Source organism: Hemibagrus wyckioides, linkage group LG19 (genome assembly GCF_019097595.1).
Source record: "Hemibagrus wyckioides isolate EC202008001 linkage group LG19, SWU_Hwy_1.0, whole genome shotgun sequence".
NCBI classification, from domain to species: Eukaryota; Metazoa; Chordata; class Actinopteri; order Siluriformes; family Bagridae; genus Hemibagrus; species Hemibagrus wyckioides.
This window is the reverse complement of record NC_080728.1, coordinates 4834841-4862080: the sequence shown is the minus strand read 5'-3', so window position 1 is coordinate 4862080 and position 27240 is coordinate 4834841. Positions and strand designations below refer to the sequence as shown.

The 27240-nt window shown below is 38.1% G+C and overlaps 1 protein-coding gene across 3 annotated transcripts; it reads left to right on the top strand.

The window, feature by feature from the left end:
* Positions 1 to 411: 411 nt before the first annotated feature.
* On the top strand, positions 412 to 23482 carry vegfab (vascular endothelial growth factor Ab). Of its 3 annotated transcripts, XM_058417096.1 has the most exons (8): positions 433 to 1445; positions 3551 to 3593; positions 4255 to 4451; positions 9959 to 10035; positions 10323 to 10355; positions 12623 to 12694; positions 21885 to 22031; positions 22121 to 23482. In XM_058417096.1, exons 1-8 carry the CDS (start codon positions 1278 to 1280, stop codon positions 22140 to 22142), a joined length of 759 nt encoding a protein of 252 aa, XP_058273079.1. In that variant the 5' UTR covers positions 433 to 1277; the 3' UTR covers positions 22143 to 23482. The 3 variants fall into 3 exon arrangements, with proteins under 3 accessions (XP_058273081.1, XP_058273079.1, XP_058273080.1); XM_058417097.1 differs by lacking the exon at positions 12623 to 12694 and having other exon boundaries at positions 449 to 1445; positions 22121 to 23481; XM_058417098.1 differs by lacking the exons at positions 9959 to 10035; positions 21885 to 22031; positions 22121 to 23482 and having other exon boundaries at positions 412 to 1445; positions 12623 to 13922.
* The last annotated feature ends 3758 nt before the right edge of the window (positions 23483 to 27240 follow it).

The window sequence follows — 27240 nt, the reverse complement described above, 5'->3', positions numbered from 1 at the left end:
CTATGTTAGTACATTATTAAAAACTGTAGCGTGCATTTTCTGGACGCAGCCGTTCAGTCGGAAAATGAATGATTCCGTTTCAGATCACGTGCACAGCGCGATCCGGTAGACTGGCACGCACGCACGCACGCGCGCACGCACGCACCTGTACGTGGCGATAGACACACACACGATGACGAATATGATATGATTACACCCTAATTTTCCGATTATGGTAGACCGGCCCCGAAAAAGGCTACGGCTATTGCGGTCATGTGGTTAGTGTAACACTCCGGCTCAGTTTGCGCATACCTCCTTACACAGTCGGAAGCCTACTGCTATTTCAGCCAGAGGAGCTCGGTGTAAAGTATGAATTGGAGGGGTGTAATTTAGGAAAGCACTTATAACACAGTGACATAACTGATACATGGTAATTACGCTGCGTTCAAGTCTAATAAGGTGATGTGATCACACTCATTAGGTTAAGTTGCGGTGCAGAAATTCAGAAGCCATTATGTATAGATCTAAAATAATATTATGTAATATCAGATAAAATGAAATATAAAGTACTTTCGAGCCGCACTAGACATCAGCGTTGACACGATCCTACAAAAAGGAATAAGCTGGAAGACCCGCCCACCGCGGTGCAGACCGGACCAATCAGAGCGCTCCTGTAGAGTTTCAACCTCTGTGCGCTGCCGAGTGACCGACAGTTGAAACCCATCGAGCGGTGCGCTTTAGCTTGGCGGTGTTACGTCTCCGACTCAGAGATTTAAAAAAAAAAGGAAAGAAAAGAAAAGAAAGAAAAAACATTGGTGGGAAAACTGCTGGAAAACCTACCAGGAAGCGGAATCCGAAGTTTTTTTTTTTATTCGGCAGCAGAAGATAGAGGCATACCAGCTTTTACCGGGCACTTAGGGCTATTGCGCGAGGGTCTGCCAGGTTGTGATTCACGGAGCCACCACTGCTCAAAGTTACATCAGAGTCCGACTTTCCCCTCGAACTCGTTTAAAAAAAAAATTAACCCGACGAATGACAAGTCAAATCATGGGATTATTCGCCTACTGTGATGTGGATTGTAAAGCCGTTTGAGCAAAAGCTCCTTTTGCGTCGGGACCATGTGAGTGGATTCGCGTCGTGGCTTCTGACGTTTCTGGATATTTTGAAAATCATCGGCAACAGTTGAACCAGACGTCCTTTCCCGTCCTTTTCCATCAGGTGTCTTGTCTCGTGGGACCAAAATGAGACTTTAGCCTGATTAGTTCTCCTGACCCCTCATCTTTTAGGAAGCTCCATCCATGTCTGCCCTGTTTTCTGAGACTCTCTCTGATGCTTTTCAACAAGTTCGCCTATCATACGATAGGATTGTAATCAGACTTTCGCGTTGCGCCATGTCAGTCATGAACTTGGCCGTGCGCTTGCTGCAGTTGTTTTGTGTGACGCTCCTCTATTTCTCAGCTGTCAAGGTAAGTTTTGCGTGTGCGCGCGCTCACACTGTGTACTTTTGTCATGCGGTCTCGATCACACTAGTCGCGCGTTTGACAAGGACGTCCTTGTCACTGAGGTCACTGACCGTGTTCCAGTCTACACCTCACTAAACGTGTACTATCCTAATCAAAATGAAGATTGCTTATTCTGATCACGCGTTTCCTTTGAGATAACGATCGAGTACTTGAAGGTTGGACGGTAATTACTACCAGCGTGCGTGTGTGTGTGTGCGTGCGTGCGAGCGTGCGTGTTCGACTAAAGGGGGGAGTGTGATTTTTGTGAAGGCCTCGTCAAGCCACCTTGGTAATATTAAAGGCGCAGTGTGCTTATGGAGCTGTGCCAGTCCAGACTAAACCCAGAGTGCGTGAACATTACGTTTAGAGACTTTTGTCCTTTCACTTAACAAATTAAAAATGCCTAGTGTCAAATTAATACCTGCAATCATGAATAAACGCTTGTGCATTTGTCCAGGGGATGTATAGTTGTTCATTCTACTAGGCTTGTAGGCAAACTTTTAAACTTGTAATGAACTATGAACTGTGTTGTAATATATATATATATATATATATATATATATATATAGTAGCCTCCCATGTGTTCTGATTGTTTGGTCAGCTGTCCCCTTTTCAACCTTGTCAGGCAATCATCAGATTCAATCTTAGATTACCTTTCATTGTCTTAATAATGATCACAGTGGCTCACAGTAGATCCCCTAACTAATCTAAAACATCCTGTTTTATAACAACTACTGACATAGTGTATGCACCACATTTGTACACACAATTTGCCTTAAAAAGTATCAAGTGACTTAGCACAAGATGAATAGTTCCACTAGGCACAGCAACATCCCCAGCGGTGAATACAATATCTGCAGTGTTAATTTAAGTCCAACTGGACACAATGGGACACTGTAACTGTTGATTCAGTATTGTAGGTTTTCAGCATTGGGGGTATCAATTCAACACCGGGGATTTCTGCTGGGTGAATATAAATTAGTTCCGCTAATTATGACACTTGGAGCGTGTTTGGAGCATGACGGAGGATAGCAGGGAGGTAAAGGCTTTACAGAGATAGCAGTGGATTGTAATGTTAACAGAATTACACAACCAATTGCTTCTGGTTCAGGCTGAGTAATTTCAGTAATACTCTGGTTCATGAGTAACCGTGTATGAGTTTATATTATGTCTTAGGCTACTCAAAATTGATTTATTTTTGACAGTTTGTATTCTTAATAAATTAAAAACTGTGCTTGTTTGCAAGTCAAAACATGATAGAACAAGACACTGAGTTTTATGTGGGAGTGTTTGACAACTGGATCATTGTTTAGCCATTGGGAATTGGGCAAAGTGTGCACCCTATCAATAGCAGCTATTTTGTTAGATTTATACAATATGAAATTACTTGACAGCGTGAGAAATGTAACACCAAACCTGTGTAACACCCGGTTTAGAGTCCTGAACTTTGCCAAGTCATGTGACGTGTTTGAAGCCTACTTTTTATGCCATCATTCATAAGTTGAAACGGACATTGTCAGACAATCTAAGGTGCATTAATTCGGATACAGGATAGCATGGTGTTTTCAAGCCAACCAGCATACGATACAATCTCATGAACAGGAGTAATGCTTTAATAGCTTCACATAGTCCGTACCCGTGTCTTGTCATGGATTAGTGAATGTTTCCTTTCTCAGCTGGAGAGCGTTTGCTTTCAGTGGCTTTGGCAGCGATCCCAAAATTACGTCACTGTAGGAACTGACATGCAATGAATGACAGAGGTTGCATCATCAATGATATTTGAATGACATTACAGTACCTGAGAAAGCCAGACCCTTTTTTTAAACTAAATTTGTAGGTAGGGCAGTAAATGCAATGACAGAAACCAGGAAAAGGAGGGCATCCAAAGACAGTATGTAGTAAATGTATAATTAGAATTTAATTGAGAATAACCACATAGTGAGAAAATTCTGTCTATTAAAATAGTGTTGTTTGAGTTTATTTTGCATCAAATAATTTCCTTTATGTTAAGGTAATATTGTTGAAGAGTGTCAGTTCAAATTCTGACTACATTAACTTCTTTTCCGCAGAGTGCCTATATCCCCAAAGAGAATGGAGGCAGCACAAATGAGGGTAAGTTAAGAATGATGCTTAAGGAATAAAATAAAATCATTATTCCTTAAGCAATAAGTTTTATTACATGTCTAAAGTTGCATGAATAGGGCACCCTCTGCTGGGCAAATATGCAAATATATAAACTCCTTCACTGATTCTCAAACTTATTTATAGCGTTCAAACACATAAAAACACATTTTATTGTTATGTGTGTAGAGGAATTCTGCCATCGTTAAGATATAATAGAGAACCAAAGAGAAATCAGAGGAGAGCTGTGTGGTCCAGACCAAAAACCGGCCACGTCAACATATTGAATTGTGATGGAACATGATGTTTGAGTCCAATACTCGGAGCCTACTCAGATTACACTGATCATGTACACAGATCGTTGTGTAGAGAAGCCTCAGGACTGACGAATAGCAAACGGCTTATATCCATGTAGTTGACAAAAATCAGGATAATCTGCACTGTGTCAATGTATTTGTTATTTTATACAGAATAAATATAATACATCAGTGTAACAGTAACTTTCAGAACTTGAAATTTAAATATAAATAATCACAGATAATACACTATTATAATTTGTATCTACTTGTATAGACTTCCGAACTAATCTTATTGAAAAGAAGACAATATTATCACCAACTTTCTAACACAACCGGTTTGTATCCCTCTGCAGTCGTACCCTTTACTGATGTCTACAATAAGTCGATGTGCCGGCCGCGGGAGATGCTAGTGGAGGTCCATCAGGAGTATCCCGATGACATTGAGCACATTTTCATTCCGTCCTGTGTGGTGCTCATGCGCTGTGCTGGCTGCTGCAATGACGAGATGTTGGAGTGCAAACCCACTGCCACACGCAACATCACCATGGAGGTCAGAAAGCCACTCACTGAAACTCTGATCTCATTGCTAAAGGACAGTGTTGGTCTGCTTTGTTTAGTATCATGTCTTGGCATGTCGTCTCCCCTGTATATGTGCGTTGATATGAAACCTTCAGCCATCTAAGTCACTAAGCTAGTCAAGTGGAAATATTCTGACCAAAAAGTATGGTGTTTTAAATTAGCCATTATTTTAAATTAGCCTTAGGCTTTCTATAAGAACACATTAATTAAAAATATACTGTGTATTTGGACACGGACCCAATTATTGTTATCCTAGCCATCTACCTCATTAGATATCAAATATGACCTCAGACTTTATAAGGGACCAGAACCAACATCATAAATGAAATTATTATTTTGAATGCTTGGTCATAAATCCCTTTATTGATTAATGACTGCTTGAAATATGGAACCCATTAGACTACACCTGAGTTTCTTCCCTGGGGAATCTCTGCCAGGCATTTACTTTCTTCAGTATCTGATTGTTCTTGGGGTGTTTTGCCTTCAGCATGTGAAATGAATTCTCAGTCAGATTAAGATCAGGTGATTCACTTCAACTACTTTGCCTTCAAAAAGTCTTGGGTTGCTTTGGAAGTGTGCTTCATGCCATTGTCCATCTGCACAGTGGAGTACTGCCCAATAAGTTTTTTCTTTTCCTTCACGAGTAAAAGAATTTATTCTGTCATCCTCCACAGTTGTTTTCTGTGGTATTCTTAGCCTTTTGGTGGTCCTGAGCTCATCTGTATCTTCTTTATTTTGTTTTTAGGATCCTGCCAAATTACAAAACCTTTAATTTAATTTGATGTTTCAAGCTTATTGATGACTTGCTTCTCTGGCTGTGACACCTCCATGGACTTTGATATGGATATTGAGAATTAACAGCAACAGATAATGTTGTTAATAATGTTGTCATTCCTACATTGTCCATCTGATTTGAATGTATATGCTGGAAACGCAAGGCCAGTTCTTTTGAATTTGCTATTCTTTGAGATTAAAAGATGAAACGATAGATCAGAATTTCAGGTTTCATTATCTGATATTTATATCTCGATGTGCTGACCAACTGAGAACATAGTGACAGAACAGAACATCTAATCTTTAGGCCATATAGTATTATAAAGTAAATAGAGCTTAATATTTGGTTGCGTCAAGCGACATCACCAAACTGTTACGTGCTTGTAGCGTCATCTTGTTTATTTTAGCTTGTTTCTCACTTCACTCTTCTCTTCTGGAGGTGAAATGCTGCTTAGTTGGTTTAAGGTCTGGTTATTGACTTGGCCAATCTAAAACCATCCACTGATGGTTGTCCCCCTGATGGAGTTCTTTGTTGAGCTGGCAGTGTGTTTCGGATCATTGTCTTGCTGCATGATGAAGTTCCTCCTATTTTCATTGGATAGAGTTCCTTGTAAAGTGGTAGACAGAATTTTTATACACATCTGAATTCATTCTGCTGCTACCATCATAAAGATAAAATGCACAAGCCATATAACATGATCTCCACAGTGTTTGGCCCATCATGATCAGATCCTTTGGCCTTTCCATCACTTGGAGGTGGAAGTTAATCTTCATTCCCGGGAAATTTCTTTTGACTCATCTTTGTATTTTTTTTTGTTCGCAAATTCCATACTGCTGCTTTGATTCTTACTGCTTATATGACTGGTTTGAATCTTGTGGTATGGCCTTCATATTTCTGCTCTCCAAGTTTTTCTTCACACTGTGTAAGGTAATACTTTCACCCTGCCCTGTGGAGGTAGCTGTTGAAATCACTGACAGTTGGTGTCGGGTTTTTCTTCCCAGTTCTCGTAAAGTTTTTGTCATCAAATGCTGTTGTTTTTCTTGGCAGACCTGCTTGATGTCTGGTCTTTAGTATGCCAGTAGTTTCACTTTTTGTTATTTCAGGACATCCCAAATTGTTGTACTGGTTATGCTGAATTCTAGTGGAATGGATTCTCCCTCTTTTCCCAGCTTCAGAATGGTTTGCTTTTGTCCCATAGACAGCTCTCAGGAGCAAGAAATAAAACAAAACTTTGTAGGGCACTGGCCCCAGGATTGGAGTTGCTTAACCGATCTGTATATCCTGGCCAAATTGCACCTGGCATACCATCAGCCCCAGAATTATTGGCAAAACCTGGTAAAGATAAAGGGTAAAGAAGGTCTTTGTTATCTTAATCTCACACTGATTAAAGACATCTAACCTTTGAATGATGTACCTTGCTCTAGGAAAACATATATAGACTTGTTTAACATGCATGTTTAGCAAAATGTATGTTATTGACAATTCACCTGACAGTTTAGGAACTTTTAAGAGGTTATCCATGACTTCCCGTTTAATGAGGTATAAATATGAGGTGGCACAGGTGTAATTCCCTTAAGTAATTCAACAACATAGAGAGGATTACAGAATACAAAAGGGTGCTAGATGTTATAAAACAGACAACGGGTAAAAATAGCCACAAGCCTGAAAATGCCTGTGTCCACTGAGAGCACTCATTACGAAGAAGAAAACAACTGGAGCTGTAATGAACCTGCTTGGAAGAGGACATATTTTGCTTCACGCATGGTGAGGAGGATGATTAGAGAGCTGGGGAATCACAAAAGACAGTAGCATAGGTTGCCAAGTCTCAAAATATACTATAAGATGGCACCTGCTTGTTACATATCTGTTTGGATGATGTGCCTTTTCTTTCATCTAATTTAAGCACCTTTAGTCACAAATGAAGCTCTAAATAGAACTGGGTTCTGTAGTCAGATGAGACAAAAATAGAGCAAACAATAAAGGCTTGGGGTAAAAGGGCTTCAGATGCGCATCAGATTCCATGATGTACTAGGAGATTTTAAAAGTAAAGATAGTTGCCTCTGCCAAGACGGTGCAGTTTGAATGTGGTTGGATCTTCCTGCAGGAAAATGGTCTATGATAACACACCCAAATCCATAGGAAGTGCTCTAATGACCAAAAATTAAATTTTGATATGGTTATCCCAGTTCCCTGACCTAAACTCCATTGTAAAGCTCCATAGGAGAGCCTACAAGAAACAACACTAGACAGTCTGAAGATATTTTGTATTGTATGGCCTCAGTGATTCATTGGTCTATATTCTCAGTGATCTTATGGTTGGGTTGCCCATAGTACTAAAGGCAGAGGTAACCAATCGTCAACCGAAGGTGCTTATGATTCTGGAGCTGAATGAATGTGTGCCATTTTCCTAATATCACTACACAGTCTGTTCTGCTCGCGTATAAACATTACATTGCGGTTGCTTACTACTCACTTGTGGCTTTTAGCCATGTAAATAACGATTAAGGCTGGATTAAGAGCTTGATAGCGTTTATCGTCAAGGTGCACAAAAACAAGAATAGCATATAAATAAATCTATTCGAAAAGAGCAGAGATTTGATATCAGTTGATACGATCAGCTTCAGCTGTGTGGAAACCAGTTCTCAACCACAGATCTATTTACTGGCACGAGACAGAGCTTTGTCTTTAATATTGCTATAGGAAATATTGGCGTGACGATTTTTATTTGTGCAGCACAATATTTCTGTATATTCCCGTAGTGTGCATTGTAAATGCAATTCGTTATCATTAAAATCACTTGCACTTCAATCAGATGCAAGTTTGCTACTACAGATTTCCCAAAGATTAAATTAAAGTGTAAGTTTACTTTCATTTCACATGATTAGTAGTTTTTTCTGTCTTGGCATATTAACAGTGAAATCTGTTATTTTTTTTTTTCATTTCTGAGAATCCTTACTTTCATTTTTGCTCAGAAGGTCCCACATCCTCTTTGTTTCCTTGTTACTTTTACTTACTCACTATGATCTGATTCCACTTCCATATTACTTTGGGTCTTTTTTTTAAAGCTTGGTACACGGTTATAGCTGATTGCTTACATTTGCCATAAAATATACTACCACACTACTCTTTATTTTGATTTAAAAAAAACACGCTATTATTTTTCAACAAGCACTTTCGACACCATACTAGAGCACTGGATGCAGCAGGAGCTGGAAGCTTCAGCAAACACTCTGCTGTATTTATGCAGCCTATCCTCTCTGATTGAGTCTGGGCATCACAGTGATTATGACATTCATCTTCAGTACTGGAGAATGCAGGATTAAAAAAAAAAAAGCCTATGAGAGCACAACAAGCTGAAAACAAGAATGGGAAAAAGTCCAGAAAAGTTTAGTCATGTTTAAATGTGTTCCTTTCTAATGCACTGCTTTTGTTTTATTGTGTGTTGCTAAGAGTTTGAATGATCACACAAACGCTGTGTCACTTTATTGTACTTTTGTAATGTTAAATTGTTTTACTCAGATGAGAACATAAAGCACATATTCAGGCAATGCCTAGCTTTCCTGTTCCAAAAAGTAGCTGAATCCTGGGTACAACCTTAATATGTAAAGTATATTGGGCTTTACCTATTTAGCACAATTGTTATTAATGCATACATGTTTTTAAAGTAAAGTAATGCTGGAGAATTTATGAAAGGCAAGTGTAAGAGGACGTTAGCGTTTTTCGTGCAACTTTGCATGTAAGAGTGAAGAAAGAACGGCCTTCACTTATACTTGTGTGTAGACTGATGTAAAATATATTTGTTAGTATGTTTTTGTTTATAAAATCTAGTATGGCTTGGCATAATATGTTAAGTTTGATTTGATTTGGTGTTTCCCAGTACAGATGTTTATAATATATCATAACACAAAATAGCCAACATCTGCATTTTAGCCGTATTATTTACAGACTCTGACATCTGGCTACTGTGATACATGGCACCATGTCTGCTTTCTCAGCTGAAGCATCAGTCAGCGAAACAAAGCAAGTCAAGTTTGAAGTGGAAAGTTACTTTCGCTTTACACCAGTTTTATCTAGATGAACACTGACCTCAGTTTTATGTGGGAGCCACTAGAAATCCAGAGGGTGGGGTCACTTGGTTGGCAAAAATACAGTGCTGTTTATAATTTATGGAGTCATCACATTTACCAACATACAGTAATTGAAAATGAAAAAAGTTAATGAAAAAGAAAATCCCTTTTCTTAGCAAGGTTTGACAGGACTGAACCACCAACACTTTAAAATTAAACAGAATTTCATTTCAGTTTTCATTTCCTATTAATAAGTAGATAGCTACACTCCCTGAAAGGAAAGATGGACATTACTTAAAAAAATACTTTGACCTATATGATAATCCTGGGTCTGTACTGTAAAACAAAGCAATTTACTTCATAAAAGCTTTTGGCATGTCTCCAGTTATGAAATTCGCTTTATATAAATCCTCCAGTATTGTTTATAAAAATGCTATATATAAAGTGTTTATAAATGTGTTATAAAGCCCCAGTGTAGGTATAACAGAGTATTAAAATACATTGAACAATACTTGGGTTATGACTTTTATTTTTAGGACAACAATTTTATGGAAATGAAATGTTAAGCCTGTTGTATATATCATTTTGGCTGTGTCATGGTTTTTTCTTTTTTGTTTTATTTTTTATTTTTTTTAGGTACAAAAATTAAAACCCATGCGCATCAAACGCAACTATCCAATGAGTTTTGCAGAACACACTGAATGTGAATGCAGGTACAAACCTTTACTGTACACAATCACAGCATGTTAAATTTGTTGAACAAACTGCTCTTTCTCTAACTTTTCCTTTTCTTTTCTTTTTTTTTTTTTACTGTTAATTAAACTCTAGAGGTCTGCTCTGTGAGGGGGCTTCCTAACCTTACCTAACCTTACCTAACCTTACCTAACCTAGCGTAGAGATAACCACCACAGGGCTGATTAGCTGTTTAGCAGCTCTGTTGAAGTCCAAAGCTGTAAGCATTAATGTAATTGTCTATCTCTCTCTCTCTTTTCTGTTGTAGAGTAAAGAAAGCACTGCAGGAAAAGACAGAGAAGTAAGTACACACATTTTCAAGCTCATGATTGTTTGTGTGTTTGGCAAGACTGTGTCTGGGATTAGTAGCTCCATATCTTTTCCATTCTCATTCGTTTTTGACTATAATATGAAACATATCCAGAGCTTTCACATCTTTCTCTCCTTTTCTGTGCCGTTTATTGCCATGTAGACTGTAGCAATGTTTATCATGATCATCAGCAATCAATCACTACTATCATCCATCACAGAAGTTAGCTTTATTTAGGATAAATATTGGTGTTTATTGCCACAGTGTAGTTTATGATTAACGGTAGCTTTGCCAATCAGCTTTCAACATTTTGAACTCACAGGTAGGTAAGGTTTTGGAATTCTGATACTGGAGTCAGTGGATTTACTCCAATATTTAGTGCAGTTATTCCACCATTTCACAGTGTGTGTTAATGATAACACATCTGCACAGTCAGTGACTGGTTTATGATTTGAAGTAAACAGTTGATGAGGAGTTCATAGTCTCTGATATCTTTAGTGGTCTCAGATAAGAGTGAGCTTTTGAGTCTGGCTTCGACACTTTACGATTTTCTTCTAAGACACTGACTTGCCCTATTTCAGTGTTAAAAGGAAGCATCTGCTTTTGTGTCCCTAAATTATTGGTTGGTGGTACCTTTGTCCTTTGTGGCGGCCACAGAGAAATGTGTTCTGGGCCAGGAATATCGAAGTGGTGTAGAGGGAATATCTGAGTGCTGTATCTTTGAAGCCAAAGGTTATACTGGAGAACACTGTGCTACGTCTTCTGGTAAACAACTGTGCACTAGGTGTGTGGCAATAATATGGTCATAAAATAAACCATGGATGGATATCATTACTATTACCATATATAATATGAAAATTATCTTCCAAACTTCCTTATTTTGGGCCAATTTGATAGCTGCATCACATCACTATCAGTTACAACAATCACAGATGAGAGTTTCACAATTTATTGTTAAACTATGAGTTTGTTCATAAACCTACCTGGATATTCCAGGAGATCACATGAAGATTTCAATAAGGAAATAACTTGAAGAGTTGGCCAACTAGCCTTGAAACTTAAATTTGAACCTGTGCTCTGAATTGAAGATTTGCAAAATTAATAACATAAAGTAGCTTCATATTGTGTATGAAGACGTCCATGATCCCTCTTTCAGCTGTAGTATTATAAGGTTCTCTCTGGATAAAGAGCTTTATGAGGTATGAAGCATTTTGACATTTGAGTTATCAAGACTTGAGTCTTCAGACTCAAAAATGTCTAAACTGCATCACTACTTTGGATGCAGATGTTACGTTTCTGAGACGTGTAGAAAGTACCCTTCTGCACATTTTTTATATCTCAAATACTGTTTGGTGTTATATTATATTTCGGGTTGCTGTTGTTTTTTTTACTATTGCTTACAGATTTTTTGAGATATTTATACTGAAATATTACAGTACAGTAGACTAATCCTGTTTTTTCCACTGAGCATGTCTATGACATACAGCTAAAAGTATCTGTTTTTCCAGCTCTGTATAAAGTCTGTTTCTTTTACTGCTAGAGTATAAATACACTTGGGTGATTAAGTCTATATGGTTAAATCATTATTTTACACCAAAATATGAAGGAGAAATTTATAATACTAAGGTCACTAAGTGTCTCCAAAGTTTAGCTGTTATGCTGTTAACAGGAGCCTTTTCATACAATACTGTGATCAATTTAAAACAGCACTCCTTAAAACCTTTTATTTTAGAAGAAAACAAACATAAACAAATATCTGGCTTTAGATGAGTCCGCAAGTTCATTGTTAGTAGAAGGGAATGTGAAATTTTCGAATTATTTTGTTTATCTGCTTGACTTGCCACGGGAAGGAGCTCTAATAAATTCAGAAGTTTTTTTTGATTAAACAAAACACATGTAACTTTTATTGGATAAAAAACAGGCTGCCATTTGAGCTATTATTTTCAGCTATTTTGAGCTAATAGGAAATATTTTTCATTATTTGTTGCTTTCGCTTATTTGTGTCTCTACATCCATCTGCCATGTCATCCATAATACACATTTTACTCATATCATATTACTAGTGTTGTGTCATATTGTCTCTCCATTTATTTGTTCATTATTACAAATGAGACATAATAATATATTTAAAATAACAAAGGAAGTTGGGTTTTTTTCCATCAACCCCTACTGCATTGGCTGTTTGGCTTACCTGTTGCATCATTTTCCCAAATTCAGTTGTTCTACTTCGTTGTTGTTTGTTTTTGTTCCTTTTCCAGAAAACCCCGGAAAGGCAAGGGGAAAGGTCAAAAGGGAAAGCGAAAGAAAAACCGCGACAAAATGCGGGATTTGTATGTTACCTCAGCCTTCTCCTCCACCCACCTGCACCTGAGTGTTATGCTCTTGGTCATCAAATTAATTTGGGAGGAGATTTGTTACCTCCTTTAATTAACCAAAATCACAATTAATTAGCATTAATCTATGGCAAGTACATACTGAAAACTTACCTTCATTTTTGTTCAAAGAGCCAAATCGAAACTGCAACTCAGCTGCAATCCCCAGCCTAACCTTCCTCACACTCAGGGCCTGATTTGCTAATTGACAAGTACAAATTTATTAAGGGTTGTAAACATCAGGCTTTCACGTGATGCAATACAATTTTAATTCTCCTTTGAATCTACTACAATTCAGATCGTCCAATCATTACACCCCTAGTATTGATAGCATGCAGGAATTGGTTTAAGTATTCTTTAATGACCAAATCCAGCTCTGTGATTGGTAAAAAAAAATAAAATAAAATTATAAATAATTAAGTGACAAGATATACACAGTACACAGTAGCGGGCCCGTCTGCTTTCTCCGGCTGCATGCTGCTTACAGATAATGGTACTAATCTTTTAAGATCTTTGTTGAAATCTTGGCAATTGTTTTCTAAAGGGCATCTTTCTGTCTTTAAGTCTGTCCTATGTGTTATGTCTTGAATGTTATTTTGCTTGCCGTGCTCCAGTGGGTGTTACCCGCATTACTCTAGTGTTGAGATTTGATCAGAAGTGAGATCAATTCTTGGTCCGGTTTCACCCCTGTGAGATATGTAATAAGCAAACAGTTTGTCTGAGACATCACTGTGTGTTTTCTTGGTTATGAATTCATTTTATATTGAAGGCAGATGTGCTTGGGCTAGTTAAAGAGCAGTTAGAGTATAGATGCAGGGTGATGTTACCAGGAGGGTAGAACGTAGCATTTTGTGTACTATTTTTTAATCACATACCACAGATCTCTGCTCTGCACATCCACGTGTTTTGTCAAAAATATTGAAACACATATAATAACTAACTCCCCTACAAAGAATAGTCCACTAGGATCTCCTCTCATTGCTAATCAATTCGAGTGAAGAGACAGTATAGTATATCAGACCCATGAGACATTCTTACTGACCTTCTTGTTATAATTTTGAATGAACAAGGTGTTTTGCAGTTATTAAGACTGTAACAGGTTGTATACAGTTCTACAATACATACAGTCTTGTGTGTATTTGGAACCCTATGTTTGTTTTTCTATAAAAATTGTCCTAGACATTGATTTTGTATTTTGTATTATTGTGTCAGTAGAACAAAATGGTTTACAAAAAGCATACTAAAGGAAGGAACATATAAGGTAACATTAAGAAGAAACAGAGAAACAAAGTCTGGGAAAGAGCTATGGCAATTTTGCAAATAGGCTTGGAATAGCCCTCTAACCAAGTGTGTATTTAAGAGAGCTGTTGTAATTTTAAAGTCTAAGAGTGGACACATATAAATACTTTTTCTAATTGAAATATGAAGTAAAATAAATAAAACTTAAATATAGCCGTACCATAGATAGAAAGTGATGTTAGTTTTATGCTATCCTGATTTATGATGTGCCGTTATCAACCATAAAGATAAATAAAACATTAATTACACTATTAACTGTAATATATAGGCGATTAGCAGTTATATATGTGTGTTAACCTTTTCCTCTATCCAAATGAACAGAGCATGTTATATTTCCACAGCTCTATTTTCCTCAAATCTACAGAATTTTTTAATGTTTTTTTTTTTATTTCTTTTTCTTTCCTGAGACCAAATTGTGTTTTTAGTAAAATCTAACCATGCCTTGAACCTTCATGGGACCTCAGATGGTTTCAGGTTGTTTTTTAATCCACATACAAATGCAACTGCTGTGTTGCACAAATGCAACTGCTGTGCAATCTCCCTGGTCTAAACAAACTGCACCAAGGGGCAAAAGCAAACTGAAGAAACTGCATATTGTACCCTAGTAAGCAAGCAGTCAGTAACATATTTTACTAACTTTAAGGTTCCTTAATTTTTAGTTTTTAAGACCAAATTCCATTGGTCATTTAACAACTAGGAGAAAATTACAAAATACTTCAACCAATTGAGACAAAATAGTTTTGACTTTCATAAAAATAGGCAAAGGCTATTAAAATAGCTCTGTGTCTGAAAATTCCCATGTCCACTTGGGGAAATAATTAAAAACATTAAGACTTATTAAAATCAACAAGAGCTGTAATGAACCTGCCTGGAAGAGGAAACAAAAGTATTTTACACCCACACAGAGTAATGAAAATGGTTAGAGAGCCAAAAATTTCTCCAAGGATCATGGTTATAGAAGATTTGCAGAAGATTGGGGTCATCGAGTCTCCTAATCTACACTAAGACATTACATTCATGCCAACAAACTGTTTGAAATGTGTGCCAGAAGAAACTCTTTCTTTCATCTAATGACAAACGTAAGCCCTAGACACAGCTGGAACAATGCCTGGAACTGGGTTCTGTGGTCAGATGAGGCAAAAATAGAGCTTTTTGGCAGGAAACACAAACACTAAAGGTGGGTTTGGTGTATAATGAAGGATATTTATACAGAAAAGGCCTTGTGATGGATCTGTGATGTTGTGGGCCATTTTTTGTCTTCCAAAGGCCCAAGGAACCTTGCTACTTTAAATGTCACCATGAACTCCAAGAGGCATCACTGGATTTTAAATGAAAATCTGACTGCATCTACCAAGAAGCTACTAGTGGATTATGTCCAAATGCATACAATGGTTATTTTTTCCATAGAGAGGTTCTACCTCATGCTAAATTTAGGGGTAGCAATAACTATGAATTTTATTGTTTTATTAATTTATGTTTTATTAATATGAATGGGGTTTTTTTTGTTTGTTTTTTTTTGCATAAATTTACTATCAAAGGTTCGATTTTTCTCATTTTTAAAAGACATTTTCCATAACACAATTTTCAAGGGTGCCAATGATTCTGGAGCTGCTACTGCTAATAATAGTAATAATAGTAATAATAATAATAATGATCATCATCATCATCATCATCATTACACCTTTTAATCGTTGTTCTATTTTATTTCTTTTATCCGCTAGAGGCGGTGTTCTCATGCTATATTTAGCAAATTTAGCATATGCAATTAATATATCCACCAGATGTGAGTTTTTTTCCTTTATGTCAGCTTGCTGAGCCCACGCTACTGCATTTGCTCTCCTGTTCAAGGGTTACTACAGAATTTAATGTATCTTAATGCAGGGATTACATTGACAGTTCTATGACAGGCATTAGTTAAATGCAGAAGCCATATGGTGTGAGCCTTGGCTTGTATGCCATGTGCTGATACGATCTGATTTTTCCATTGCCTTACTCTCAGCTTCACGAGGCAAAATGTTTGCCACCCCATTGCAGAGTGCTGATGTATGGGCAACTTGCTAATATTGCTGTTCTTTCAGCTGTTCCCTGTTCGGGGTCACCACAGTGGATCATCCTGTTCACATATTTGATTTGGCACAGGTTTTTACTTCAGATGCCCTTCCTGATGCAACGCTCCCATTTCTAACCGGGCTTGGGACTGGCGCTGAGAGCTATCTCTAGCTAGCTCCCTGCCCGGGAATCAAACCTGGGCCGCAGCAATGAGTGCACAGGATCCTGCTGCTGGAACACCAGGAGGGTTCATGGGCAACTTGCTAATGAAAGCTTATATTTCCACACGTCGGATATACCTGGACAATCTTTTGGTGACTTTCCACCTAGCATTGGAGTTGCTGTTCTAGTTGGGTAGACTGGCCACATGGCACCAAGAGAGGGCCGAAGGCCAAATACCAGGGTTGTCTGACTTCAACAGAGCATCAAGCATATGAAATCCAAGAGCCTAATTCTTGGGTGCTTCTGGTCCACATGGTGAGATGGGCATTAAGTGGCGCCAGTCCAGCACAAACGCAAACCCATGGATGCTGCCAATGAAGAATAAAAAAAACAGGCCATACCATTCAGAACAAGGGGTTGTTCTCAACATATTTTCTTGTACAGAAATGTACTGCAGCTTCTGCCTCACTGTAGATGCAATTGGTTCCTGGAAATCTACCCCTTATGCATGCTAAACTTGTCAGATGTTGTTCATATCATACACCCACAAATGATTTCATGTTAAGTAATGTTAGATTCCAGTTCCAGCATGAGCCTGTTGAACTAATGGGCTGTCAGAGATGGGTCATCAGCCTGTGGATGACCGCCAAAGATCTTGTTCTTGTCTCAGAGAAAGGGCTATGGTCCTTTATTTCTCATGAAAATTGTACACTTAGGTGTGGTTCACCTTCAAAGAGAGATGATCACCACAGACACCATTCCTAGCCGACTGGGAGCAACAGGTGAGGTCAAACACATCAATCTACTAGAATTATGAGTGGCCTGGATCTTCAGGTTCTTCTTACTTGCTCTGAGACACAGTCTTGTCCTGATACACTATATTGCCAAAAGTATTCGCTCACCTGCCTTGACTCGCATATGAACTTAAGTGACATCCCATTCCTAATCCATAGGGTTCAATATGACGTCGGTCCACCCTTCGCAGCTATAACAGCTTCAACTCTTCTGGGAAGGCTGTCCACAAGGTTTAGGAGTGTGTTTATGGGAATTTTTGACCATTCTTCCAGAAGCGCATTTGTGAGGTCACACACTGATGTTGGACGAGAAGGCCTGGCTCTCAGTCTCCGCTCTAATTCATCCCAAAGGTGTTCTATCGGGTTGAGGTCAGGACTCTGTGCAGGCCAGTCAAGTTCCTCCACACCAGACTCTGTCATCCATGTCTTTATGGACCTTGCTTTGTGCACTGGTGCACAGTCATGTTGGAAGAGGAAGGGGCCAGCTCCAAACTGTTCCCACAAAGTTGGGAGCATGGAATTGTCCAAAATGTCTCGGTATGCTGAAGCATTCAGAGTTCCTTTCACTGGAACTAAGGGGCCAAGCCCAGCTCCTGAAAAACAACCCCACACCATAATCCCCCCTCCACCAAACTTTACACTTGGCACAATGCAGTCAGACAAGTACCGTTCTCCTGGCAACCGCCAAACCCAGACTCGTCCATCAGATTGCCAGATGGAGAAGCGCGATTCGTCACTCCAGAGAACGCGTCTCCACTGCTCTAGAGTCCAGTGGCGGCGTGCTTTACACCACTGCATCCGACGCTTTGCATTGCACTTGGTGATGTATGGCTTGGATGCAGCTGCTCGGCCATGGAAACCCATTCCATGAAGCTCTCTGTGCACTGTTCTTCAGCTAATCTGAAGGCCACATGAAGTTTGGAGGTCTGTAGCGATTGACTCTGCAGAAAGTTGGCGACCTCTTCGCACTATGTGCCTCAGCATCCGCTGACCCCGCTCCGTCAGTTTACGTGGCCTACCACTTCGTGGCTGAGTTGCTGTCGTTCCCAAACACTTCCACGTTCTTATAATACAGCTGACAGTTGACTGTGGAATATTTAGGAGCGAGGAAATTTCACGACTGGATTTGTTGCACAGGTGGCATCCTATCACAGTTCCACGCTGGAATTCAGTGAGCTCCTGAGAGCGACCCATTCTTTCACAAAAGTTTGTAAAAACAGTCTGCATGCCTAGGTGCTTGATTTTATACACCTGTGGCCATGGAAGTGATTGGAACACCTGATTCTGATTATTTGGATGGGTGAGCGAATACTTTTGGCAATATAGTGTATTTCAGGCAATGGTGTGACAGAGGGATAAGAAGAAAAAATGCTGTCCTTCTTACATGGAAGTGGGGTCAAGTGGGCTTAACAACAGTGAACATCATTGACAGCAACTTGATTTCCCTAATGCGCAGTCTCAAAAAACGATCCTGAATGCTAGAGTCCCTACCACGTGTGTCTTATGGGTTCTCATATGGGAATTATTCCATGAATGGTCACTTGGAGATGATGCTTTGCCCAGTGCTTATTGTGTCAGACATATTACAGGGGCTGCTAGATAATAGCAAGTCTCTGTCTATGTTAAAAGTGTATGTCCTGGCCATTTTGGGAGAGGATGGCACCTTTCTGTCAGCTCACAGGCACATAACAATGTTTCTGAGAGGAGCTAGGTACTTCAGTCAACCATACTCTTCCAACAGCCTGGTGTGGGGACTGCCCCTTGTGCCAAAGACTCATAAGAGCTCTCCAAGCAAACCCATATGTGGGGCTGATCTTAAATGTGTATCTTCGCTGGTGATCACCTCAGAGATCCTTCATTGCCTTACCCTACTGGGTGACAAAAATCATCATAGCCTGCAAACTGACTGAACATTTAGCCCATACTGTGACTAGCTCTTCCATTCCACAAGGAGTATTTCACTCTCATGGGCACTACTTAGAGGCATGCCACTCCAGGAGGTCTGCATTGCAGCTACCTGGGCATCACTGTGTATTCGTCTGAGTGTGTCATCTTTGAACACCTTTCCAGTTGGTCAGGTAAGTCAGGTTCTTTGTGTCAGGGATTATCCAGATGTTAAATGCAACAGCTGATGGTTAGAAATGGAAAGCTAGGTGCAGATATAACTGCAGTTCTATGAACACTGAATAATCAACAGGTAAGCTTTTGTGAAATAATGATTTAATAATTTCTACATAATATTACATTGGGATGATATCCAGTGATATTTACTTTGATTATATTATATTACCAGAGCTTCCTGTGTAAGAGCTAGATGTGTACGCTATATAAACAATTACACGCCATATCAACAAGATAAGAATTATATTACAAAGTTATTGTTTTTGTAACTTTACTGAGAATTACTGTGGAATCACTTGAAAAATTCCCCATCCCTAAAAATCCCCCATTGTTATTACCACTGCCAGCAAGTAGCAAATATTATTTTGCTTTCCCTACCACGACTTCCCTTAACCTAGAAATTGGAAATTCTCACTTCCCTGTCTTTTTTGGGGCCCATGCATAATCTGGTGATTAAATTGTTCAGCACAATTTTTTAAATGGTAAATCTCTAACAGGGAAAAAATAAATAAATATTGCATGGTGCGTATTTGCATGAGAGCACATTCACTGCCCGTGCTGGTTATCTGGTCTTTATAGAGCCACAGTTATATCTGTATCTAATGTTTTATCATTTTAAATCAACAAATTGTCAGAGGTTGATTCATCTTAAATGACATATAATAGATGTTTAATATTTAGAGCCTTCAAATGACCAGAAGATTAGATACAATTTAACATACATAGATTTAACTTAGATTAACTAGATTTAATTTAAGAAATATATGAGAAATCAGTTGTGCAAAGCCAATTGTTTTGTATTATGCATAATAGTCTTGGAAAATACTGGCAACATTTACATACCATACAACACCAACATACTTCCTTAAACTTACAGGCAGCATAAAAATACAGGCTTAAAAATGAAGACAGAGTTAAATATTATTTAACTATATTAACTGATTGTGTGTCAGCACAAACTGTACATCCAGATTAAACCACATTCAGTTATTATTTCTCTAAAAAGCATGAGAACTTTGTTAGGATTCAGACTTGATTCTTGTTGAATCAAGTTCAAGAACACTTTTAAGTATTAATTGCGTTATTATTAGTAATTATGGATAATGTCTTGTCTTGTTTTGTGCTTGCTTCTGGCAGAACTCAAAATCTTGTATTATAAACAGATCCACTTGGACAAATACTATATCTTTGTGTTTATAACTGTGCAGGTGAATTTTCATTTACCTTGAGGTTAACAATGAGGTTAAAACCGAAATAGGGCTCTCAATAGGGCTTTTCACACTTGAAATTGTTAACCCTGGGTCATCCTAAACCCCGGATAAACGGAATCCTGGGTTATCTGTAATCACGTTTCACACTGCTGATACTGTACCTTACTGTTAATCCTGGGTATTCGTTAACAGACGTTTCACACTGTACATTCCTAAACCCCGGGTTAACGTTCTTATTTGCATATTTGTGGTGTCACTGTCACTGATTGGACGAACAGCAGGCAACCTGTTTACACAATGTGCGTTTCTTGTTAATGACGTGACATGAGCCTCGCTGCTCAATTTCTGATTGGCTGTTGCCAAGCATCCAGCAGCAACAAGCAAACACTGCTCCTTTTCACACCGAACAAATTTAGCACCACAGTGTGGGGTTAACCCTGCCCCGGAGCAGGGTTTCATAAGGGTTTCATTTGAGGTGTGAAACGTTTCTTTCGATAACCCGGGGTTAGGCACAGTGTAAAAAGCCTAAATCAGTGAAATATTCCAAATGATTATTCGTGAATGGTTAACATAAAAAAACATCCAGTGTAGCTCATTATGTGCCGTAAAGATGTTCATAAATGCCCCAGACATCAAATGAAGGCATCCGTTGTTTTATCAGATTTTATTAGCTACCAGCTACAGTAAAAAAAACAGGAATAACCAGAAGGAAATTATGCATATTTCCCCTTTCTGTTTGAAAACTATACAAGAGGAGAATTCACCAATCTGGTTTTATAAGATAAAAATAATTTCCTCCTCATTTCAATAATTTACAATGGAACTGTCATAAAGGTATTTTACAGCAACATTATTCAAACATGGCAGATAACTGAATATTTCCATTATCACGGCTTTTCCTACTGTCTGGCATCCACATGAAATGCATCAGTGTAATTGTACAGAACATGTGGTTTGTTTATTCGGTATATTTTCCGTACCCCCCCAGAAAATCACTTCTGGCTAAGACTCTGGAGCGCATGCTGACTGCCTATAAGACAAAAGAAACAACCAGACTGTGGAATAAAATCAGTTGTTCTTCAGTCTGTTCTTATTTTGTGATCTGTGTTTTTATGTCAAGCTGACTTTAGTAGAGATAGAGGGGGGGGTGTCCAGTGTAACTGTGTGTCTGGTGATATTTGGTTACTGTGGTTACATGTCTCACACCTCAGCAGGGCTTGCAGGTGCATGCCACAATGTGCCTAACATCTCCCAAACCCCCTGTGCACCCTCAGGTGGGCCGTCCCCATGACTACAGGCTAAACCTGAGACTCGCTCGACATAATTCACTGCTTGCTGATTTTTGCTTCCCAAAAAACTCACCCAAGCATCTCTGTGTGTTGGGAGCAAGTCATAATTTGTATCTTATTGATTGATTTGCTTAAAACTTTGAATTCTGATCATTTTAATATTACCTAAATAATATCTTCTCTATTATTTCTCTTCCTGTCCCTCCCCTGTGTCTGTCCTCAGTACTCATTGCAAACCATGCTGCAGTTTATGTTCTGAGAGGAAAAAGAGGCTCTTCATTCAGGACCCTGAAACATGCCAGTGCTCCTGCAAACACTCAGAGGAAGACTGCAAGTTAAAGCAGCTCGAACTCAATGAGAGGACTTGTAGGTGAGTACGTGGACATGTTATGTTGTTGTGTTAGTGCGCGTTTGGATTCATCTGTTTTCTAATCCCATTTCATCCTTCCTCTGTTCTAGATGTGACAAGCCAAGGAGATGAACAGTGATCGGCCTATATGTGTTTTTTTTTCTGAATTAAGGCATAAACACTAATAATTAATAGCACCGCACTTTGAACCTTCAATATAGATCTGTCAACCCTGGACTCTTGAAGCATTCCCCTCGAATGAGAGAGAATGAGTGAGCAAGTGTGAGTGAGCAAGTCTTCCCCCTTTGTAAATTTCATGTGTATATTGAGTAAAGATTTGAGCGAAGACTGAAAAGAACAGTACATGTAGAATTGCTGCTATATTGCTGCCTGAGACGATTGGCCGTGTCAGTGCTTTTGGCTACACATATGAATACTTGTCAAAATCACTCACTGATGCAGCATATCACTGGATTAGCCATGTTTTCATATCCATTCATATCAACATCCACAACCAACAACGGATATACACTATTTAATGGGACTGAAAATGAACCACACGTGAACGAAGACTGGAGTTTTTCAGGACTGGCCTCTGAAACTTTTCTGCCAGATTTCGTTATCCAGCGCAACTCGTCTCGTTGATGAATGGCACAAGAACAGAAGATCTTGTTTTTATTTGCTTTTATTAAGGCATGCCACTTATTCTATACGGAAATCACTTTGCCTTGATTCTGTGACTTGACTTCATTCTCTACTGAACGACAGATGACTACTTGAGATTTATGGTCACTTATTTCTTTAAAATTGTGTGTATCTTTTTATTTTTCCTGTCATTCAGCTTACAGTGAATCACAAAATGTAAACACACAAGGTCATTTGAATGTTTATTAATATCCATTTTAACATGTGACCCCTCAAGTCCATAATTTATATTTTCAGTATTCTTACTGTCCATATTTAATTGGTTCTATTTATGTGCAGTGTTATAGTCTGATCTCCTAATAATTTTTATTGTCAATCTGAGGGTATGAAGAAAGTAAATACATTCCCACAGCTGATCATTTCTTTTTCTTTTCTTTTTTTTTTCAGTTTGCTTCAAAAATGTTTTTCTCTGCATATATAAGGGTTGTGTGCTTTTTAAAAAGCTAGGTGTGTGTGTGTGTATGTGTATGTGTGTGTGTGTGTTTGTGTGAGAGAGAGAGACTGAGGCAGTGCGTAGTATGAGAGACAGTGACACTAAACTAGACTTGTGAGTGTGTTTTGAAGGCTCTATACCTATAACAATAAAATATAGCCAAAAGAAATCTTAGGCTACCAAACACCTGCTACTTTTTATTTTTTATTTTATTGTTGTCATGTAGAAAAGGTTTGCCAAGTTTAGTTTATTTACATTCTCATTTATTTATTTACTCCCTGTAAATATGTCTAGATTTAAGGTTTTTTTTTTTTTTTGTGTTTGTGTAATGTAGTAAAGTATATTTATTTTCAAATTATATTACATTTTTTTTTCTATAAAATCTTTGAAAATCTGTGCTTTTCTCCGATCATTGTGTTTTCTGATACGATTACATTAAACACATACTTTATAATTATATACAGTACATATATTAACTTCGAGTTAATATGTCAAAGGAATCATGTCTTTCAAAGAGACAAGGAAAACCAAATATCATTGTAGTTTTTACCGCACCAACTGACCAGTAATGAAATGGTCTGTCCGTTACTAGGGGTGAAAATCTTCTTTACAGGATCATAGGGTGACTCTGGGGTTTTAGCTTCTTAAAAGGGTTCCGTTTTGAACCATTTCTGATAGGAGATCAATATAAATCTATATGAAATCTAGATTCATGAAGGAAAGTAGAGAACAGTAATGAAGTAAACAAGATGGTTTATTGACGATTACTATTTTAAATTGGGAAATTTATCTGGTTCAAAAATGACCATTTCACGGATACAATTTTAGATCCTGGTGCAAGATTCTAGAGCCAGCCAACATCTGAAATAGTTGGAAATTTGCCAGGAATTCGGCCCGTGAGCACATGTACACCCCACCCAGTGAGAGATGAGAAAATCTTCCTGGAGGTTTATCCATATTTAGAGCTTTCAACGATTTTTGAGTAGAAGATATTGTACTTCCAAATTCAATACAAAAAAAAAAAATCATTAAGAAAAAAGCAAAATCATTGTTTTGCTCTGACCTCCTCAGTCTCTGGATTTGAATTCTACTGAAAGCATGTAGTCTGAGTTGAAAAGAGCAGTCCACAAAAAGGCTTTTGTGTAATAGGTAGTGTTTTTACAAATACAATGCTAAACATTCGAATCGGACCCTGGTTTGTTTTCATTTTTTGGTACGTTTTGTTGAGGCAGGTCACAACACAGCAATTGCACTTGGTTACAGACCAGAACAACTGGACCAAGTCCATCTGAGAGAGGTGACCTGGCTCTGGTTTCAAGTGAACTCTAGTGCAGTTCAACTGCAGTGAAAAAAAAAAAAAGTAAGTTGATCCTGAATTGACCCAAAAGCAGGAAGTTAACCGATCATGGATTTTGGGTTCCAGGTAGCATTTTTCTGCATATACAAGCTGCTAAACTGAGCCGTGAGGTGTAAACTGAGCCATGGGACAGAGCTGAAGTGCTGCAGAAATGTGATATGTTCTGGATATTTGGACCGATGAACAAAAATAGCCTTCAACAAGATGATGCATACACAAAATGTTTTAAACTAGTTATTTATATAATTATCAAGTAATTTAATCAGTGCTGCTTTTATGTTCTTCATGCTTGGGTTATGTTTGTGATTTCCACATGCACTTGGCAACAGTTTTTATGTTCTTTCCATTAAATAAAAAAAGATTAGAAAGAGTATGTTTTCAACCCTACATGCCTCTCAGCCAATGTTGTTGACTTTTTATAAAATGATTGATTAAATATTACATGCATATAGTCCCTGAATACTTGAGCTCAAAAATTCCACTTATTGTAAGTACTTTTTGATACTTTTTTATAGAGTGCTAATAATTCTGGTGAGCATTGTTGATAGACTACTAAGAACTGTTATGGTCTTTCCTATCTAAGCGGAAGTCAATCATTTTTTTTAATCATATCTTAAGCAACATGATCTATTGCATGTATTCTCAAGTCTAGTCCTGCAAGCCTTCTGATGTGTACAGTTCAAAGTTTTCCATGCTCTTAATACACCTGATCCAGTATACAGAGAGCTTGGAGATCATCCATCCACGTTCATGAGCTATATCAGGTGTTCATAAAGAGGAGAAAAGCTGAAACTCTGCAGAGCTGTTTCAGAAACTGTTTCAGATGGTTCACTGTGATGGACAAGGCTTTAAACCCTCACCTGTATCTTCTGAGAAATGTAGTTCTGTTGTCTCTCAAGTCCATCTAGTATTAACAATTGATCAAAAATATGTGGAGATGTGGTAGCTTAGTGGTTAAGGTGTTGGACTACTGGTTGGAAGGCTGTGAGTACAAGTCCACCAAGCTGCCACTGCTGGGCCCCTGAGCAAGGCCCTTAACCCTCAGTTGTATAAAATGAGATAAATTGTAGGTCGCTCTGGATAAGGGTGTCTGCCAAATGTAAAAATATATACAAAAGAATTAGTTAGAGTGCTAACACACCGTAGAACGACGGCCCCTGTGACATCTGTTTTGTCATTTCAGTACACTAGCTTTTTGAAAGTTCGATTTAAAAAATCGATTAGATTTTGATTTAATTGACTTCAACATTTTTTAAAAAACTTCTTTATATACCTGCATATATCTTTGAAATTTCCCATGAGCTGGATTGGAGTGTAGTCTTACTGAATGCCTGGGAGGTGATCAATAATCACCTGTGTGTCTACCAACAATAATATTGTGTTGAAGACAGAAAGCATTTAGAGAAATTAATTCCTGACGTGAAACATAAATAAAACAATTAGGGTTTACTTAGAAATGCAAGTCATGCAGTGTATGTTACCAAATACAGAGCAGAAGCACATGTGGGTTTGTATAAAGCATAGCGCTTACTCTCTGCCAACAGTCTTTGGAAAAGTTTGGCCAAATCTGTGCCAATAGTCTCTACAATAGCAACACTGTTAATAAGGCTTAAAATCAGTTTGTTAGGACTTGGCAATGTTTATTTTGCAACAAGTAATTTTAGCCTTTTTAAAGTCCACTCAGTGTGGATTAGGGAGCATGTTTGACGTTATTTGACCATGTGAACAATTTGACAGCAGCAGCTTTCCCCTACCTGTGCTATAAAATGTAATCCAACCTCTTTCCCTTCAGAAAAAAAGCCCTGGCTGAAAGACTCTCTCTTGGGTTAAATACACAAGGAATGCTGTAAAGGGATTTAATCTGAGATTAAAGGAGGAATTTGGAGGAGGCGGATATATGCGTTCTAAAATGAGCTAATGCAATTCTAATGTCTCCTCATTCGTTAGTTGCTTTGAGTTTTTGTTAGATCTCTGTGCATTGCATGAATTGCGTGTTTTTGTACTGTGAATTACAGTATAATGTATGTAATTGTTAAAAAAATTAACATATACATCTTAACATTTTCTTCATAGGGCAGCATGGTGTTTCTTTGGCATTTTTTCTCACCTTAAAGCTCATTGTTCCTAATATTCAGTTTTGAACCTGGGTTAGTGCCTGTAAAGTGATTTGCAAAATTTGCAAAAGAAACTATCAAAAGCTAAAATCTGTTATATTTTTACCTTTCCTATTTGTTTAGTTTCATTCCTCATCTTTCGCTACTCACTAAGACCTAGTGCCAGAGTCACGCTCAGTTCAGCTAAATCCTCTGCACCATGTGCCTTTGTTTGGGGATACAGTTTTTAAGCTAAGCTTCTGCTATCTTTATCTCCAAGAAATCAATTTTGAGGCCAGGTTGTGAATTGTAAACCCTTGGGATTGGTGTTTGCCCAATATGCACAGTGACTACAGACACGATTCAGCTCATACTGATTGATTTTGGAACTATAGCCACATCAATGTGCCTTGTGCTTGATCACGATACTTTCCCAAATCTGGCTCCTGCAACATCCAGTTAACACAGCAACCCACATAATCATATTTTAAAACTAATACAACACATAATTTAATAATAATAATACACATTTAAATGTTAAACAGATTAAAACACTATCCTCAAAGTCTCTGTAGGTACAGTTTTTTATATTTGGTATAACATCTGCAAATCTGTTCATAACTTACATTTGAAGTACCTTTT

Excerpts from the sequence above, each read along its gene's own strand:
- vegfab (XM_058417096.1), top strand. The coding sequence starts at position 1,278 with ATGTCTGCCCTGTTTTCTGAGACTCTCTCTGATGCTTTTCAACAAGTT. Across the intron at positions 3,594-4,254 it reads TGGAGGCAGCACAAATGAGG|TCGTACCCTTTACTGATGTC; the intron begins GTAAGTTAAGAA and ends ATCCCTCTGCAG. Across the intron at positions 10,036-10,322 it reads CACACTGAATGTGAATGCAG|AGTAAAGAAAGCACTGCAGG; the intron begins GTACAAACCTTT and ends TTTCTGTTGTAG.